This window comes from Cordyceps militaris (assembly GCF_000225605.1).
Source record: "Cordyceps militaris CM01 unplaced genomic scaffold CCM_S00006, whole genome shotgun sequence".
NCBI lineage: Eukaryota > Fungi > Ascomycota > Sordariomycetes > Hypocreales > Cordycipitaceae > Cordyceps > Cordyceps militaris.
The window spans coordinates 2,160,068-2,177,808 of record NW_006271974.1 but is presented as its reverse complement, the minus strand read 5'-3'; the positions used below and the strand labels follow the sequence as shown (position 1 = coordinate 2,177,808).

The 17,741-nt window shown below is 52.9% G+C and overlaps 8 protein-coding genes across 8 annotated transcripts; 3 read left to right on the top strand and 5 right to left on the bottom strand.

The window, feature by feature from the left end:
- Positions 1-290: 290 nt before the first annotated feature.
- On the bottom strand, positions 291-1,817 carry CCM_07958 (splicing factor 3a subunit 3, putative; the record flags this gene model as incomplete). Its single annotated transcript, XM_006673098.1, has 2 exons — positions 291-1,670; positions 1,725-1,817. 2 exons carry the CDS (start codon positions 1,815-1,817, stop codon positions 291-293), a joined length of 1,473 nt encoding a protein of 490 aa, XP_006673161.1.
- Positions 1,818-2,379: 562 nt separating this feature from the next.
- CCM_07957 (amidohydrolase) lies at positions 2,380-3,825 on the bottom strand (the record flags this gene model as incomplete). The annotated part of the gene is made up of 3 exons (XM_006673097.1): positions 2,380-2,767; positions 2,833-3,626; positions 3,685-3,825. 3 exons carry the CDS (start codon positions 3,823-3,825, stop codon positions 2,380-2,382), a joined length of 1,323 nt encoding a protein of 440 aa, XP_006673160.1.
- Positions 3,826-4,292: 467 nt separating this feature from the next.
- On the bottom strand, positions 4,293-5,709 carry CCM_07956 (uncharacterized protein; the record flags this gene model as incomplete). The annotated part of the gene is made up of 2 exons (XM_006673096.1): positions 4,293-4,694; positions 4,795-5,709. 2 exons carry the CDS (start codon positions 5,707-5,709, stop codon positions 4,293-4,295), a joined length of 1,317 nt encoding a protein of 438 aa, XP_006673159.1.
- A 1,301-nt stretch (positions 5,710-7,010) lies between these two features.
- Positions 7,011-8,656, top strand: CCM_07955 (vitamin H transporter, putative; the record flags this gene model as incomplete). Its single annotated transcript, XM_006673095.1, has 2 exons — positions 7,011-7,162; positions 7,231-8,656. 2 exons carry the CDS (start codon positions 7,011-7,013, stop codon positions 8,654-8,656), a joined length of 1,578 nt encoding a protein of 525 aa, XP_006673158.1.
- An 893-nt stretch (positions 8,657-9,549) lies between these two features.
- CCM_07954 (eukaryotic initiation factor 4A-12) lies at positions 9,550-10,759 on the top strand (the record flags this gene model as incomplete). The annotated part of the gene is made up of 2 exons (XM_006673094.1): positions 9,550-9,658; positions 9,711-10,759. The coding sequence occupies 2 exons, from the start codon at positions 9,550-9,552 to the stop codon at positions 10,757-10,759; spliced, it is 1,158 nt and encodes a 385-aa protein (XP_006673157.1).
- A 1,904-nt stretch (positions 10,760-12,663) lies between these two features.
- CCM_07953 (uncharacterized protein) lies at positions 12,664-13,254 on the top strand (the record flags this gene model as incomplete). Its single annotated transcript, XM_006673093.1, has 1 exon — positions 12,664-13,254. The coding sequence occupies one exon, from the start codon at positions 12,664-12,666 to the stop codon at positions 13,252-13,254; it is 591 nt and encodes a 196-aa protein (XP_006673156.1).
- A 220-nt stretch (positions 13,255-13,474) lies between these two features.
- Positions 13,475-13,856, bottom strand: CCM_07952 (uncharacterized protein; the record flags this gene model as incomplete). Its single annotated transcript, XM_006673092.1, has 2 exons — positions 13,475-13,487; positions 13,546-13,856. 2 exons carry the CDS (start codon positions 13,854-13,856, stop codon positions 13,475-13,477), a joined length of 324 nt encoding a protein of 107 aa, XP_006673155.1.
- A 1,022-nt stretch (positions 13,857-14,878) lies between these two features.
- CCM_07951 (uncharacterized protein) lies at positions 14,879-16,624 on the bottom strand (the record flags this gene model as incomplete). Its single annotated transcript, XM_006673091.1, has 4 exons — positions 14,879-15,109; positions 15,189-15,432; positions 15,490-16,424; positions 16,502-16,624. The coding sequence occupies 4 exons, from the start codon at positions 16,622-16,624 to the stop codon at positions 14,879-14,881; spliced, it is 1,533 nt and encodes a 510-aa protein (XP_006673154.1).
- Positions 16,625-17,741: the final 1,117 nt, after the last annotated feature.

Sequence of the window (17,741 nt, the reverse complement as noted above, 5' to 3'; positions counted from 1 at the left end):
GGTGATGGTTTGATCATTTGTGCTGTGATTGTGACTTGATCAAGTTGGGGGGGGCGGTGCGTGCTGTTTGTTGTAGTGGAGATTGCCTCACGCGACCGTTTCCAATCATTAACATGGCAACCGAAGGATAACGGCTACAAAAGTATCCGGAAATTTATTTTATTTCGATCAAAACATCTAGTAAGCTAGTTTGGGCAAAATGCATGTAATAAAACAAGTCGATCATTGGTAATTTTCCCCTTGCGCCATTATGACTCCTTGTCCCAACCACTATATGCTATACAAGACTATCACAGCAAACCCTGCTTCTGCAAATCATAGTACACCTTCTCTGGCATGACATTTCCCTCACCATCCTCCATCTGCACTAGGCTTCCTTCGTCAACCTTGGCCTTCTTCTCCGACTTCTGGATCTTCTCCCACAGATTCAGTGCCTCCTCAATGCCCGTAACGTCTCTGAACAAGGATGTGTTGTTAATGCCGAGGCACTTGAGGCCGTAAATGTGGCGCGCCTCGTTGAAGTGCTTGTCGAATGACCGTCGTCCCATGTACACGTAGTTGCCGCAAATTTCACACTCCATCTCAACGCCGAGCCCGTGCAGGCGGTACAACCAGTACGGAATCGGCTTGCCGTCCCAGCCGGGCGGCAGCTTCAGCGGGTTGTAAATCTTGTCGTCGTCGTCGTTATCGTCGTCGTCGCCTTCGCCGGTCGTCTGGCGCTGCTCTTCGGCAGGGTTGAACAGGTTGTCCAGTTCTTGCCGGCGCTCGCGCTCCGTCATGCCCTGCTTGCGCTCCACGTTGACCCGCGTGTCGCTGCGCTCCGTGCTCATGGCGCTGGCTAGACGCTTCACGCGGTCTTCGCGCTGCGCGATGGCACGCTCCTTGAGTCGCGTGGCCGAGACGGTAGATTTCCCGGCCTTTCTTTGCTCGGCGGCCTTGATGTGCTTTCGGCCCGTCAAATGGTTCTTGTGTACACTTTCGTTTTTGAACTCCTTTTCACAGTCTTCGCACCATACTGCCTCGGGAGTGCTGAGATTGGTGGCGCTGCCGTTCGCCGGAGTACTGCTTTGCCACCCCTCCACGTCGTCCTTTTGCCACTTGGCGTCGAATTCGTCGTCAAACGAGGACAAGGTCTTGTCCACATCTTCCAGAGGTCTCGTACGGCGCATAAAGCTTTCCAAGTACGACGCCAGACCACCGACGTAGCTAAAGTATTGGTCCGTCATTTTGTCGGCTCTCTTCAATCCGCCTTGGCCGGGCGTAAAGTGGTCGAAAATTTCAAGATACTGCAGATAGTTGGGTCGCTTGACGTTGGGTAGGTTTAGATACGCTTCGTGCGAGGTATTGAGGTTAAAAAATCGTCCGTAGGCTTCCTCGCCACTAAAGAGTGTTTCGACGACGGAGGGCATGGCAATTTCATCGGGCCGCCGAGGGCGGTATCGCTGCTCCGAGTTTTCGGCCTGCTCGTTTGGGTATCGGGCATGGTGCGCTCGTATGTCGCCGACTTGCTTATAGAATTCGGCAAAGGGATCGCCCGTGCCGAGTTGTTGGATTTCTTGCCTACGGCTGCCATTCTCGTCTTTGTAAATGGCGAGCAAAGCTTTTGATTGCGACTGGATCTGGTCGAGGAGTTGCGCAACCTCATGGTCTCTGTTCAATCGATCGCGAATCTGGAGTTTCAATGAGTGGATGGGACGATGTGATCACGACCACTTAATACTCACATTCTTGGGTTCAGCGCGTACGCGATCGGCGATAGCTTGCTCGAGGCGCTCGAGATCCTCTTGTATGTACCGTTGTTCCTCCAGAACGAGCATTTTTGTGGTGCGAGAGAGTCTTGCGAGTCTCCAATATCCGTCCGTAGTGAATTCTGGCGAAAAGTGGCAAGTTCGTCAATTTTCCGTCCAAACTGGGTTGATGAACAGGTTCAAGCGGTTGAAGGTTTGCGACAAAGTTGGCGACGAAGCTAGGTGGCCGAAGTATTTCCGACCCGCAAAAACACCACAGGTCGCAGCTAGAAAATCCTCCCAATTCTTCCTTTGCTTCTCATTGCTATTTCTCTAGTTATCTCAAACTGCGCTTCAATTCGGTCCTCGCAGCTCTGCTACGTATTTCAGTATCCCTCCATCTAGACGAAATTGGTGTCGGGGCATAGCACCGCATTCAACCCCCTGTTCATCACCAGTTGCATCGTCCAGAAACGTGAACAAAATTGGACACCTGACGGCTATATAGCTAGGCAACAAGTCTGGCAGTCTGTCGATGGCCGCTACGAGAGTCATACATTCGCCTTACGAGCAATGATTCTCAAAGTACATCAAGGCCATGCAGCCCATACATTTGCGCATCTGTGGCTGGTCTACTTTTCAATGAACCTATTCAATACAGCTCCTTCTCATCCAGGGCTCTATCTGCCTTGAACTCCTCCCAAATCTTAGCTGCGACGGCTTCATCGTTGAGAATTGCCAAACCGGCCATCGCCATACCCTTGGCGGCGTCAATGGCCAGCTTGTGCGCTTCGTCAGTCCCGGCACAGGCGGTAAACCCCTTGGTATGGTTATACGCGCCCGGCGGACACGGAATGGCGAAACCTCCGTGGAAGCTCGGCACCACGTACGAGACATTGCCCTGATCGGTCGAACCGGGCACAGGCGGTGCATGCTCGAAGTCGCAGGCGACGGGCGAGTCAATGCACGGGAGGGCCATGGCATCGGCGTACAGGCAACAGATGGTGCGGTTGGGACGGAGATCCGCATACGCATTGTCCCTGTGCCCTGTTAGTATCATGCATCGCAACATGAAGCAATGGGGTGGGTGTATATTTCCGCTTACACCTCGTAGTCTACTTCGCATGCCGTCGCAGTCGCTGCCCCTTCCATGCACGCCTTGACTCTCGTCTCCAGCGCCGTGGCCTCCTTCAACGTATCGCTGCGCACGCAGTACTGCGTCTTCGTGAAGCTCGTGATGACATTTGGCCGTGTCCCTCCGCTCATAATCACCGAGTGTATCCTGTCGTGCGGGCGCGTCTGCTGCCGCAACATGCTCACCCCGTTGTAGCCCAGCACCACGGCATCGAGCGCGTTGCGTCCTTGGAACGGAGCCATGGCCGCGTGCGCCTCCTGCCCCGTAAACGTGACGTTGAACTTCTTACTCGCAAGCGTCCGACCGTACGCCGAGCCCGAGGGGACGCAGCAGCCGTGGTAGTCGAGGCTCCGCGGCGGCGGCATGGGCGGGCCCGGGTGCACCATCAGGCAGGCATCGACGTCCTTGTACGCGCCCGCGTCAATGAGCCGCACTTTGCCACCGCCGCCCTCTTCGGCCGGGGTGCCGTACAGACGGACACGGCCGGGGGTGTTGGAGGACCGCAGCGCGGCGGCGACGCCGAGGAAAGAGGCAATGGACGACGTGGCAATGAGGTTGTGTCCGCACGCATGTCCAATGTCCGGAAGCGCATCATACTCGGCATTGTAGACGACGACGCGTCCACCGGACCCGACTTCGCAGGAAAATGAGGTCTGCACGCCAAAGGCGTGTGGCGTCACTTCGAACTTGAGCGAGCGCAGGAGAGACACAATACTGTCATGTGCCTGGAACTCTTCGTATCCGAGCTCCGGGTTGTCAAAAATCTGTTGCACAAAAAATTAAACCCCGCGACTTGTTTCAATATCGGCAGACGAGCACTACCTTTTTGTTGATGCCACGCAGTTCGGCATCATAGCCGTCGATGGCGCGCATTGCTACCTCCTGCTCCGCCATTGCAGGCTTCGTCGCAGGGACACTTCTGCCGGGACCTGCTTCCCGGGATGCATCGTTGGCCAGCTTCATGTTGCGATGGTCAAGTAACTTGGAGAGGCTTCAGTGGTGAGTGCAATGATGCGCGGCTGATTATGCCAAGTCAACTGATACGACAGAAACACGGGCAGGAAGATAAGACTATAAATATATTTCACGTGCCATGTCTATTACGCAAGTCTTTCGAGGATGTGAGTCTCGTCGGCTCGGCTACTGTGGCGGCAGCCATTGACTTGAACTTATCCGATTGGCTGTCCAGCCGATGGCAGTTATCTTGGCACAGATCAACGTGCTGATACGGATCATACCATCCTTCGGGCAAACTGTGTCTATCGCTACCAGGATAGAGTACCCGAATTCGGCAAACTAGCTAGCCCCGCCGGTAGCCCTACCTGTCGCTTTCCGTTTATCCGCCGACTGGAGCTCAATCGCGTTCCGTTTTCTTACATTGCACTGGTTCATGTTTGATAACAAGTGTTATAGATATGCTGTATGCTTATTTACAGGGTGCTAGTATAGTTTTGGCCTCCCAATATTCGCCGAAGGAGTGCGATGGGGGTCCTCCTCTGAGACTCCTCCTCTAGGCAAATGACCGTCTGAAAGGCCATGGACATCTTGGCCGTCTTCATTTTCGACTGCACCCACTCTTTGTGAATGGTGTCTTTTGTTTCTATGCCAGCCATGAAGAGTGGCCATTGAAACCGGGCCCGCATCGGGTCCAGAAGGCCTCGCGAAAGCGAACGCTGCGCCAGCTGCAGAATAGATGTGACGCACGACTGGATGACAGGAGGACTTGGAATAGCCAGACAATCGTCGGTAAGGAAGCTTCGAAAACAATATATCCTGAGCGCGTAAAAAAAAGGCACCATGTAGTCGGCATTGATCATGAGGCGAGGCCGGGGCTGTACGGTTATAGTCGTCAACCGTATGAGTGGCCGTGAGCGCTGAACCATCGGCGTCAGTAAAGGGAGCATACATAACTCCGCCAGGTTGTCGACATACCTCTTCGAGTTTCTCGATTTTATCTTCTACTGCGGCTTTATCTGCATCTGAGGACTGTGATGAGTCGACGACTTTGTTGACTTCAGCGTACAGTGGTATGGTGTCGTAAAGAAAGGTCAAAATCGGCGCATTCTCGACATCGTCAAGGATCTCACGCTCGGGGTATTCCGCGCCCCAAGACGACTTCAATTCCCCGCCAGAGTATTGAAATATTTCCCTCGCACGCTCCGGCTTTGCACACAAGTGACGTGCCAGAGATCCTCCATATCCTCGTATGCTCGCAAATATATCTTCATAAAAAATCCAAATCATCAAACGTGCCAAGTGAGACCTTTTCTCATGTGTGATAGCCGCCAGTGCTGTGTTGTGTGTTGTGAGAGGGTCCCTTGCTGCCAACCCTGTACCAGTGCAGAGGTTCTCCAAGCGGTTTCTTTTCACGTAATTGAAGACACTATCACTCCACTTTGCCATCATCACTGCATTGAACTCTTGTGCAACAGCCATGTATCGGTAAAGAAAAAAACAGGCAATGACTACGCCGACAGGGTCATGGTCGGCGTCGGGAGCCATGGCCGCCTCCAGCAAATACATGCCAGCTTTTGCATGTGCCTGTGCGGCACGGCAAAGGTCCGTATTATCGTCATGCGCCGTTGTCAAGTCAATCAACGACGCTGCAATCAGAAGATGCATAGCCACGGGCTCTTGCGAGCTATAGCGAAGCATAATCATGTAGCTTGTCCATCGTACGTTTTTGGAGCTTTGCATGGTTGGGTACAGGCTGGTATAGTACTGAAGGGCATCGGATTCTTTGCCAGTCTGCACAAATTCTTGCGACAGGACCATGTTCTGCCAGGAGACGCCGAGACTTGGGAGGCTCATCACATCCATGGGCTGTGAGGGCCAGTGCACATGCATGGATGCATGCGCATTGCGACTGGGGCTACATCGATACTTAGTAGTTTTGGCAGCAGCGGGAGGACCTTTTTTCCTTACCATAGGGCTGCTTCATGCAGCGCACCATTTGTGCTGTTATTTGTCACTGCTTCTGCAGTAGAATCGTCTGTGGGAAGGGGGCTTCCAAGGAATTCCAGGTCATGACACCAGTCCCCCCAGACTGGAGCAAAATCCGAGGCCAACACGGCTGAGACGGACAAATCATTGCTGGCTTGGTCTAGCAGCACTTCGTGTGATTCTGTCGGTGAGATTTCTATCGGTAACGGCCATGCAATCGGCATCGCATATTGGTCATATCGCAAGTCGGCAGCCCTCAGCACGCTCCGAGGGAGAATTTTGGGGAAGTCTGACTTGACTTTCGCCCGGGACTTTGTTGCCGGCCGCAGTCTGCCATTTGGCTTGGGCCAATCACATTTCAGTTGCAGCCGATGACAGCGCCGGCAGTTTGGGGTTTGCTCGTCACACTTGACCTTTTTCGACCGGCAGGTGAGACAACCTTGAAAGCGTCAGCTTCATGGCACCAGTTCGGCGCGCTCGACTTCCAAGGCAGGGAGGGTGGACAGGAGGAACCAGGCTGGTGCATACCTTGCCTCGATCGTGCGTGCTGCATGCTCTCGTTCGGCAGCGTAGCCACTGTAAGAGTACGAGGCCAATGTAGGTGGGAACAATTTACCCAAACAGAAAATGGATTCCATTTGAATTGTTGTATTAAGACAAGGTTCCCCGGGAATTGAAAGCAAACACCAGGCAGGCGGCGCCGACCGCCCGCGGACTCGGAATGGGGGCATGTGGAGAAGATAAGTAGTGCGCCGAGGGATGTCAATTATTATTGGTTGAAGTTACCGATCGGGTACTTGTAGCCAATTGACCATTGGCCGACAGCCACGCGATATCATTGTGGCTTTTGGGTTAAAGCGTTCAGTCAGTTCGGTGGAAGGGCTGAGGTTGAAGCGTGACTCTTCATAGCACGTCGAACGGTAATTGAGTTGTCCAGCTGCAGATTCGTAGCAGACAACTTAACTTACCACTTGTCTTATCATCCAGACGCCCGTCGGCTGCAGTCAATTTATTGTCCCTGCGGGCGTCATGCGAGCAAGGGTGGCGCAGATCTGGGAGTCCCCAGATAGGGGAACCCGATGATTGCACTTAGCAAACAGTATAAAACCACCTGAATACCTACTCAGTTTCGTACTGGACACCTGTTCCTCGTGACGCCTTTGCAAGTAAGAAATAGTTGATCACTATACCACATTGCTTCCAACATGGCCTCTCAGCCAGACAACCTCTCCAAAGGCGAGGTGGCCGAGGCCATCACGCGATCACCATCGCTGTCGGAGAGCAAGACGGAGAGCGACGATGTACCAACAATGACCGCTTCAGAGGAGAAAGCTCTGGTTCGCAAAATCGACCGAAAGTAAGTCGCTCCTCTCACTTTCGTCCAGCAAAGTATAGCAGAATCTTGCCTGACACTGAGTTGCACAGTCTCATGCCCTTGCTTTTCATATCATACGCCCTACAGTTCTTCGACAAGACGTCTCTAGGATACACTGCAATCCTCGGAATCCGGGAAGACACTGTAAGATTCCCTCTTGGCAGTTATCGGTGGCGTTTCCTTGGCATACTAACAGGTTTCCAGAAGCTCAAAGGCACCGACTATTCGTGGGTCTCTTCTATATTTTACTTTGGATACCTCATTGCATCGTACCCAGCATCGCTTGCCTTTGTCAAACTTCCTCTCGGAAAATTTCTCGCCGCCTGTGTCGTCGTTTGGGCCCTTGTGCTTGGCTGCCACGGCGCCGCGACTGGGTTTGGAAACTTGATGGCCCTGCGGTTCCTGCTCGGTGTGTTTGAATCGTCCATCTCGCCTGGCTTTTCCTTGGTCACCGGTCTGTGGTACAAGCCTTCTGAGCATGCGGCCCGCCATGGTATATGGTGTGCCGGGAACACGACTGCCTCAATCTTTGGCGGTCTGCTGGCGTACGCCATCAGCCACATCAAAAGCGACATTGCGGCCTGGCGCTGGCTCTTCATCATCTTTGCGCTCGTCACGTTCTTGTGGGGTATCGTGCTCCTGGTTTTCCTTCCCGACTCGCCCACAAATGCACGATTTCTCACGCCAGAGGAACGCGCTTATGCGCTGCGCCGTCCACAACAGCAGACGCACAGCTTCAAGACTGCCGATTGGAAGCGGGGACAGTTTCTGGAGGCTCTTCGTGATCCAAAGACCTGGTTGCTTTGCATCTATACAATATGCAGTTCTCTTCCCAACGGTGGATACACCTCGTTCAATGGTATCATCATCCAGGGATTCGGTTTTGACACCTTTACCACCCTCCTATTGAGCATGCCTGGCTCTGCGTTTGGATTGTTTTTCGTCCTCGCCGGTACCTATCTTGCACACAGGTTCAAGTATTCCAGGTGCATAATAACTGCCACAATGCAGCTTATTGCCCTGGTCGGCTGCATCATGGTTTATGCCAGCCCGACCTCGCAGCGGTGGACGAGACTGGGAGGCATGTGGTTATTTCCGGCATATGCCGCTGGATTTCCATTGACCCTTTCCATTATCGGCTCCGATATAGCCGGCTACACCAAAAAGACGACCGTGCTAGCCCTTCTCTTCATCGGCTATTGTGCTGGCAACATTGCTGGTCCGCAATTGTTCATCGCTAAGCAGGCCCCCGGGTACCACGCGGCGTTTGAAGGGATCATGGTCTGCATGATACTGTCCTGTATTTCCATCATGGTTTTGAGGCAGTATATGGCATGGGAAAATAAGAAGAGAGACCGAGCTCAGGGAATATGCATTGATCCGGAGACGAGTACGGATGGTACATCTGAGCACTTGGTTCAGACCGGTCTAGATGAGACTGACTGGGAGAACAAACGGTTCAGATATTATCTGTAAGAGAAGAGCTGTCAAGCTTTGAATCAAGAAAATGTTAGTCTATGCCGCCTTAGATCGTGCCTTACCAGCTTGAACCCCAACATGTAGGGTAGGGGGACGATGTGTTTGTGTGAGACTCAACACCTTTGGCACCAGATCCGCGGGGCTTATTCACAAAGTTTTGTGCATTATTTGTGAGCAACGATTTAAGTACCATTACTATATTTTTTGTAAATATGGTAGAGAGAATCTTTGGTGGCGGGCGTGTTCCGCTTGAGTTGGCCTGCGACAAGTAGTTACTGACGGAGTGGCAAAGCTGTCAATGCTCTAGCTGATACTCTCCCCTCAAGCTCAATTTTACGCTCGTCATTTGACGGTATTAGTTAAAAACGTCCAATTCTTATCAGCTGTGATAAATGCCGCGTCGCATGACCAGCCACGTCTCGAGGCAACGCCTTGTCGCCAACAATAAGGGCGCAGGCACTTATCATGCCGCGGAGCGATGGGAAAACCGGTTCGCATTCACAATGAGCTCCGTAGATAGCAAAAAGAAGAAGAGAGAAGTAATCATACGAGTCGATAAGATAAAGCGCCACAACGAAGAAGGCTAAAGGGTTAGCTTGTAGTTACAAGGTGCAGACACGAATGTTTTTTTTTTTTCCTTTCTTTCATTTTTCTTCGCAACTACGATGAAAGCTTGAAATATACTTATTAATAGTACTTATGTATCTTTCGCATCAGATTCAGACGACCTTGGTCCTGGAGATCGATGTCTGTGGCGTCTGTCCCATATTACAGCGCTCGAGAGCGAATCAGAAAGGCGCAAGCCACACCGACAATACTTAGCCTCGAGCGCGACATCAGCCTTTTTTCCTCATCCCAACAATAACTCGAACACCACAGCAATCGCAATCATGGCTGACGCCCCCGGTGGGATTGACCGCAATGCGGACGAGAAGATGGAGTTTTCGACCTCCAAGGAGGTCACTGTCCATCCTACCTTTGAGTCAATGTCGCTAAAGGGTGCGTACTGCCACACTCTGTCGCAAACGCTGCCGCTAACTGGAGTCTGCAGAAAATCTCCTACGCGGTATCTACGCATACGGTTACGAATCGCCCTCCGCCGTCCAGTCCCGCGCCATCGTCCAAGTCTGCAAGGGCCGCGACACTATTGCCCAAGCGCAGTCGGGCACCGGTAAAACGGCCACCTTTTCCATCAGCATGCTGCAGGTCATCGACACAGCCGTGCGCGAGTCGCAGGCCCTCGTGCTGTCGCCGACACGCGAGCTCGCCACCCAGATCCAGTCCGTCATCATGGCGCTGGGCGACTACATGAATGTGCAGTGCCACGCCTGCATCGGCGGCACCAACGTCGGGGAGGACATCCGCAAGCTCGATTACGGCCAGCACATTGTGTCGGGCACGCCCGGCCGCGTCGCCGACATGATTCGCCGCCGCCACCTGCGCACGCGCCACATCAAGATGCTGGTTCTCGACGAAGCCGACGAGCTGCTTAACAAGGGCTTTCGCGAGCAAATCTACGACGTGTACCGCCATCTGCCCCCCGCGACGCAGGTCGTCGTCGTCAGCGCCACGCTGCCGTACGACGTGCTGGACATGACGACCAAGTTCATGACGGACCCGGTCCGCATTCTGGTCAAGCGCGACGAGCTGACGCTCGAAGGCCTGAAGCAGTACTTTATCGCGGTCGAAAAGGAGGACTGGAAGTTTGATACCCTGTGCGATCTGTACGACACCCTGACCATCACGCAGGCCGTCATCTTTTGCAATACCCGGCGCAAAGTGGACTGGCTGACGGACAAGATGCGCGAGGCCAACTTTACCGTGAGCAGCATGCACGGCGAGATGCCGCAAAAGGAGCGCGATAGCATTATGCAGGACTTTCGCCAGGGCAACAGCCGTGTGCTGATCTCGACGGATGTCTGGGCCCGCGGTATCGATGTGCAGCAGGTCAGCCTGGTCATCAACTACGATCTGCCGAGCAACCGTGAAAACTACATCCACCGCATTGGTCGTAGCGGTCGCTTTGGTCGCAAGGGTGTCGCCATCAACTTTGTCACCACGGATGATGTCCGCATTCTTCGCGATATCGAGTGCAAGTAGCCCACCTGCATGGTTGCCAAAGAAAGTATTTTGCTGACAGACATGATAGTGTACTACTCGACTCAGATTGACGAAATGCCCATGAATGTCGCTGACCTTATTGGTTCGTAAGTATGGCTGCATACAACCGAGCTTCCAAACGAACAGCGGCACGGGCCCTTCCGAATGATGCGGCCACGGCCTCGTCGCAGGGCCAAAAACAGGACATGCGTGTGGAGGAAATGGGCCAGTTGTACTACTAGGTAAGCCGCACTTTGTCTGACGACTCGCAACCCAAGCTGACAACCAAGAACCGCAGATTCCATCCATTAATACATCTTTGGCAATCACACATTGATGCACTAAGCCCAAACCCGACCGATAGCGACGGAGTGACAATAAGAGAACCACATCCGCCTACCTAAAGCCGAGCTAGCGCGGAAACGATGCGAAACGAGCCTGACAATGGCTCCTCCATAGCGTCAAAGGAAGCAATAGCCCGCCTGATATCATGTAACAGGCCTGATATCGTACAACGAGGCGGAGGCTTTCGTGTGCAGGCGGCATACAACGGAGTACAAGGTCATGTATACCTCGCTAACATACATACATTATTGCTTCACGAAAGCAAGCCAAAGGAACCTGCTCGCAGTCAAATCCTCTGCGCCAAGTATCCACTAGCAGGTGCTGACAGTATGGTCGCCTTTCTGACGCTCCAGAGCCTTCTTGTCCCCGTGTCTACGTTCCTGCGCTTGACGGAGGTTGCCGTACGGAAGGTACCATATATTTTGGCATTTCGCGATGCTTGTATTGGGCTAATAGTGCGGACTGTGGCTCGCGGTTCGGTGTTGGCGAGCAGAATATTCTTGTGGTTTGTAAATACAAACATACCACCGGCTCGGGCTGACCTAATTAGATGGACTGTTGAGGTGTTCCGGCTGACCCGTTATACTATCAGGAGCTTTGGTGTCAATGAACCGATAGTTCTGACCACAAGGAAGCAACGACAACATTGGAGGTTAAATCAGCCTTTCGCTACTAGATTTTGTACTGAGAGCCCCAACGCAATATATACTATGATACACCCCCATTCTCCCGGAGCACGTCAATCAGGGCTTCCCTTTGCTCCAAAGGTTCGCGGTGAGCTGGTCTTTACGAGCAATTCGAAAACCATAGTGTGACCGCATCAGCGCAACTCAGAGACACACCAAATGAACGGCCAATTCTACCTTTCCTACGAAGCAGCTATCCACCCACCCAAGTCGGATCTCCAGCCAATTCCAAGGGTACACGTACTAATATTGGCGCCTGTGTTACGACTGGCTCGACGCCCGAGTCGACAAGCGATGAAAACGAAAAGAGCCCAGGCCTTGGCGGCGTTCGTCGCCGCCTGCATACTGCATGGGCACAGCTGGTTGCCTACATACAGAGCCTGCATACACACGAGCTGGGCGCGGACGAAGTGTCCCGCCTATATACAGTACGCCGCTGCCTGCCTGCGTTCTGCTGCCAAGACAGGAGTCGAAGCCCCTCACTCTATATGTACCCCGTATTAATACCGAATATACAGTAGGCTGCATTCATCAAGTCACTGCGAATTACCTCCAACACAGACTCTTACACTACCTAGCTGCATCCTAGGTAGGTAGTTTTGAACAGTGACTTCCTGCTAGCTGCTCCGTACATACTGATCTGCAAGCTGCAAACTAGCTGCAAGCCAGTTGCAAGTTGATGGTGTAGACTGCCTACTAGCTGCATCCTGGCCATGCGACCGATATCAATATTTAACACATAGAAACAGTTGATGAGCCTGCGTACACTGTACCGAGTACTTTCGTGTCCATTATAAGTAAGAGCACGACTTCGCCTGCTTCGTTCTGAACTCCTTTAAACTCCACGCTGTAGCAGCGCCTCTTGACTCAAAAATGCTATTTCCCAAAACATACCTCATCCTCGTTGCGCCTTGGTCCGTTGCCCTTGCTGCCATCGGCAAGTTCTACTACGAGACGAATTGCTGGGGCGACTATGAGCAATTTGACGCCGGCAAATTCGATTACTGCTTTTTACTACGCAACGGCATTGCAAAGAGCTTATACGTCGAGGGTATGCCAAGAGGCTCCGACGTTGTCGCCTTTGGGCAAACGCCAGACTCGGCTTGCGGATATGAACTCTGCATCTTCAGGCTGGGTCCATCTCACTGCTGCTCGCCTGGCAAGGACATCAGGGGTGCGGCTCTGTATTCCACGGACCGGGGCCCAAAAAACCTCCATCATGAAGGAGGAGGACCTGCTGCCGACACCGCCGCACAGGAGCCAGGTACCGGCCCTGAACATGGCGTCGACCAAACTCGGGAGGTCTTCATACTGCTCGCGGATGGAACCTATTTTGGGCTGGGAAAGGATCGAAAGGGCAAGATGACGTCGGTTGAGCTGCAGATGGAGCTGCAGGCCAACGGAAGACCTCGACTTACTGAGGAGCGGCTTGGAGAACTTCGCGGCAACGAGCTTATCAAGTGAGAGAGAATATCACAAATCGGCTAGATAGGTCACACACAACATACAGTCTCCTCCGTACAGAAACCTTGGTCAAGAGTTTGGACCACTTTAAAAAAACCCACGTTCAGACAGTATTACATGGTGCGACGCTTGGTGCGTAACAGCTGTAGGAGATGCTTTGATGACTGTGTGGCCCAAGGCTACTTTGATAATTAGCGCGTTCTAACAGGTACTGCGCCGCTTACCGTGTCGTGCTGTGGTCAAAAGTAGCACGACCTCAGTTTGCCTACAAGCCACAGACCGGGAACAGACTGTAGCAGTATACCAAACCTTTTCTTGCCGTGACGCTCCGACTGGATGGCCTCAGACTCGACATTGACAAAAAGGGTCAGGCTGGAGTCGTCCACGCGGCCGATGCTGGCAATCGCGTCGCAGTCGGATGATGTCGCCAGCACCAAGTTTTCAAACACCGCTCCCAGCGGGCTGTTTGCTTCGGTCGAGTGCAAGCGCACTCGGAAGTTGGATGCTGTTGTCGGGGGGCCAGGCCGCCAGACGAGCTGGGCGCGGACAAGTTGTCCCAGCGGCCAGAGTAGCAGGGATGGTAGGCGGCAACTTGTTTTCATGGTTTGGAAATGAATGACTTTGATGTCGATGTACTGTTGATGTTGATATTGATGTTGATGTTGATGTGTGAAAGGACTATGGAAGAGCTGGCAGCCGAGAACTAACACCCATCAGACGCTCAAGAAGCCACGAGAGATGTGGCCTCCAGTCATGTCCCAAAGTTCTTTCATTCTCGTCTAGTAGTCGGAGGCAGGTGCGTTTTGCGTTGCTGCCGCAGTAGGCAATATTCGCTGTTTGGCTGCGGGCGGGGAGATGCATGCATCTGCATGACTTATAGTCTCTGCCTTCATTAGCAGTGCCAGAGCCGCTCTTTTTCTGGGCTGGGCCAATCGTGTTCTTTGCCGAGAGGAACTTTATTCCGCCTCCCAGTCATACTCACTATGAGGACTGGCAGTAGACATGCCCGGTACGCAAGGGATGCAGGTTGGACAGGGTTTCCACGCGGACAAGCAGCAGGGTGCGGTCCAACCCTTGAAGCTATCCTTCCCGGGACTCGAATAAATGCCTCATTTAAAATAAACCTACGATGCATATGGTATGTGACGATACGCCCTTGCCTCTTGAGCAACGTTTGATTCGGGGAGGTTGTGTACATTGGTTCATTTGATTCAGGGATTGAGTCCGTCGTAAATATGTGTAGGGATTATCTATACTCTCTCCATGATGGTGCTGCTCGCTTATTGATTCATTCTTCAGCTGTTCATGCATGCATTATTGCCCAAGTTTTTAATTATTGGTACCTCACCAGTTGTCGTATAGGCCCAAGTGTCACCAAATTAAGATCGGCGTCCCACCACTTACACTACCACCATCGCTGTAGTTAAAATGACCAAGTATTAAAAAATGTGCAACCAATACCAAGCGCATCGCATGATAGAGTAGTTAGGAAAGGAAATGATGATGAAATCTGTGGTATCTAGGTATCTTTGGGTATCATGTTGTATGTACAATGCTCATTCGCGTTTCGCATGCGGCGCTCCCCTCTGCTGCCGTTCTTCTGTCAAGATGCTGCATCTGGGGCTCATGGCAGACTGTATCTCCAGTTGTTGGGCAGCTTCGCCCGCGCCAGCCGTAGTCCCATGGGTCGTCCCTCGAAACTGTAAACTGTCGGCATGAAATCGTCCACATCCGCCCGCTTTCGGGTAGTGTCCAAAACGCGCTCCGGAGGCTTCAGAATCGCTTCAGTCGACGTTGTGGTGGGAGTGGGCGGCGGCTTCGGCCGGGGCGGCCCGTCATCGTCAAAGAGCCCCGTCTGAAATGTACCCAGGGACGAGACTCGATTTAAAGAGATACTGTACCGCGAATTAAGTCAGCTTATGTATGATGCACACTTGTTGTTCCAGGTTGGCTCTTGGGTGGATTTCAACGTACGCAGGATTGCTTGCTTGCGACCCAAATATTCGCGGAGCAAATCGAACGAGGAGGAGACGAATCGCTGGTAGTGTACTGCAGATGAATCCAACTTCAATCTCCACTGTTGACCAGTACATGATATCAAACTGGTCCCAAGTTGGATTTGACGTCGAAGAGTAGTACTGAACAGACTTGAGGCGGAGGCAAGAAACGACCGTGACACTTATCACGACAAGGATTAGAAACGGCATCAAACTAGTAGCAGCAGGAAAAACTCACGTAATACCGGCCATGAACATGAGCACGGCTCCGACCTTTTTTTTCCAGTGTAGTTGCAGCTTGTGCAGCTGGCTCATCGGAATGGCAAGCAGCCACAGATCGGACGCGACGCTAAAGGTGCTGTTGACCCAAGCGGCGGCATTGATGTTAATGCAACGTCCTGATACCGAAGCATCATGTATATGCTCCAACTTGTCCCACTGGTACCGTATCGGTACGCACTGAAAGATGATGACGAGGGTGCAGACGGTAGTGATGGCGACGTGAACAATGACAGTCGCCCAAATGACAGTGCGTATCCTGCGCCCAAAGAAAATATTGAGGTAAAAGAGGGCGCACGTCGTCTTCAATAGCAGCATCAATACGACGTAGCAGACCTGGATAGCGACAAAGTACTGCCGAAAGGCGACCAGTGTGGGCAGGTCAAGGCCCCAGACGTCGGTGCCCATGCCATTGGAAGTGATGCCAAAGAGGATGACGGCGAGGGCGGAGAGACCAACGATGCTGGCGGCGATGAAGGTCCATTCCTCGCTGTGGATGTGCCGCGATGCGCTGGAAAATTGCTCGTACGTGGTGCGCAGGGGCGCGCTGAAGAAGTTCTTGTACGTCAGCGGTAGGGGAGCGCTGAAGAAGTGCTTGTAGCTGAGTCGCAGAGTCACAAAGAGGATGGTGACTGGTGTCATGGCAATGGTCATGGTTTTGAGCTTGGTGGTTTGACTGCGCACTGGCGTGCCGCATGCCGTTTCTGTCATGTTTCTCGTGACTGGAGAAGGAAAGTTAGCCGGGAGACACGCAGAGCTGGGAAGAAGTTGGGACCGGCCCGTCGTCGTACATATCGCCTCTGGCATCCCGCACGAGCCCAAGACGCAATGGTCGATGGTTCTCTTCGTTTGTATCTCACACAGACATGCCTCGTCGAACGAGGGGCATTGTTGCTGTACACATGGCATCTTTTCCAAGTCAGCTGCTAGTATGCTAGAAGCCAGGCATCCATGTGCGCGCAGTTACTCACTGCACAATGAGGCCATGCTGTCTCTGTAATGTTGACGCGACTATACGCAGTCGTAAAGGGCCATGGTGTTGCAGCAGGAATGGCCGCGCCAAAGCTAGAGGGAATGCCGACGACGGCAGGCATTATGTCGATGTGAGGAGGTCTGTAATCATGTTTGCCAGGAGAGGGCGCGGAGAAACAAACGTCTCTTATTTCAACCTCACGGAATGAGACAAGTTTCAAGGGCAGATGAAAAAAAGGTGGGTGATGGAGGGACTCAAATATCTCGGCTTTTTGGCATTCGCTTCAGTGCTTGATGGGATGCATCGGATCTGCTGATTGGATCAAGATACTGTGCATGGTCTGAGCGGAACAGACAGGATCATGGAGCGAGCAACCATGTACATACATGGTTCAACGGAGTATCCGTATCCGCGCCAGCACGGAGTATTCCGCCGCTTGCATCAAGGTAGTGGCCTGTATCTCCCCTTGTCGCGCTGTAACGTGATGAGCGAGACACGTAGGTGGAGGGTCGACAAGGAACCCCAGACCGCGGTAATTCGGGCCCAGCTGCCGTGCAGGCGAGGACGGCGCCACTTCAGTCTGCAGTAACCCATCAAAGTGTCCTGGCGAGGGAGTAGGGAGTAAGCTGTCCAATTGCTTCGCTGGCTAGGCAGTTGCTAGTATGAGTCAAGTTCACGCCAATGGCAAAGCTAACACCGCCAACACCCCCATGCGCACCAGTCGCTACACTGGGTACGGCTTAGCCAGCTGGCCGGCGCGGAAGCTATTCCATCAGCACGCAAAGAGCATCCAAGTGTTGTACTCAGTTCAGTATCCACGTCCCGAACTGGCTACTCCCCGAGCGGGGGGCTCGATGAGGCACGTCCCCCGTCATGATCGACGTATGGGATCCCGGGCCGGTAGTCTGTGTCCATGTGACGATCCACAAGCGAAGTCGCGAAAGGTTGATTGAGGTTGCAGCAACGCTCGTACCAATTGTCTCGAATCCCCCCCTCTTCATGGAGGGGGCCGTGCGAACTAGGAGGAGGGCCGTTGGCGCTGCCGAGATGACCTGATTCTGACAGGAGAACCGGGGGACAAGTCCGCATTTCGTCGGAACTTGGGACCTTGGCAATTGGTGCCCCCTCTTCCGTGTTCTTTTACCAGTATTTTGCAGTCCCCTGAAACCTTGAAAAGGAAAAAGATTACCCCTTTCCGCGGGGCGTTCAAACGACCCTGCCTGTCCTTATGTAATCTG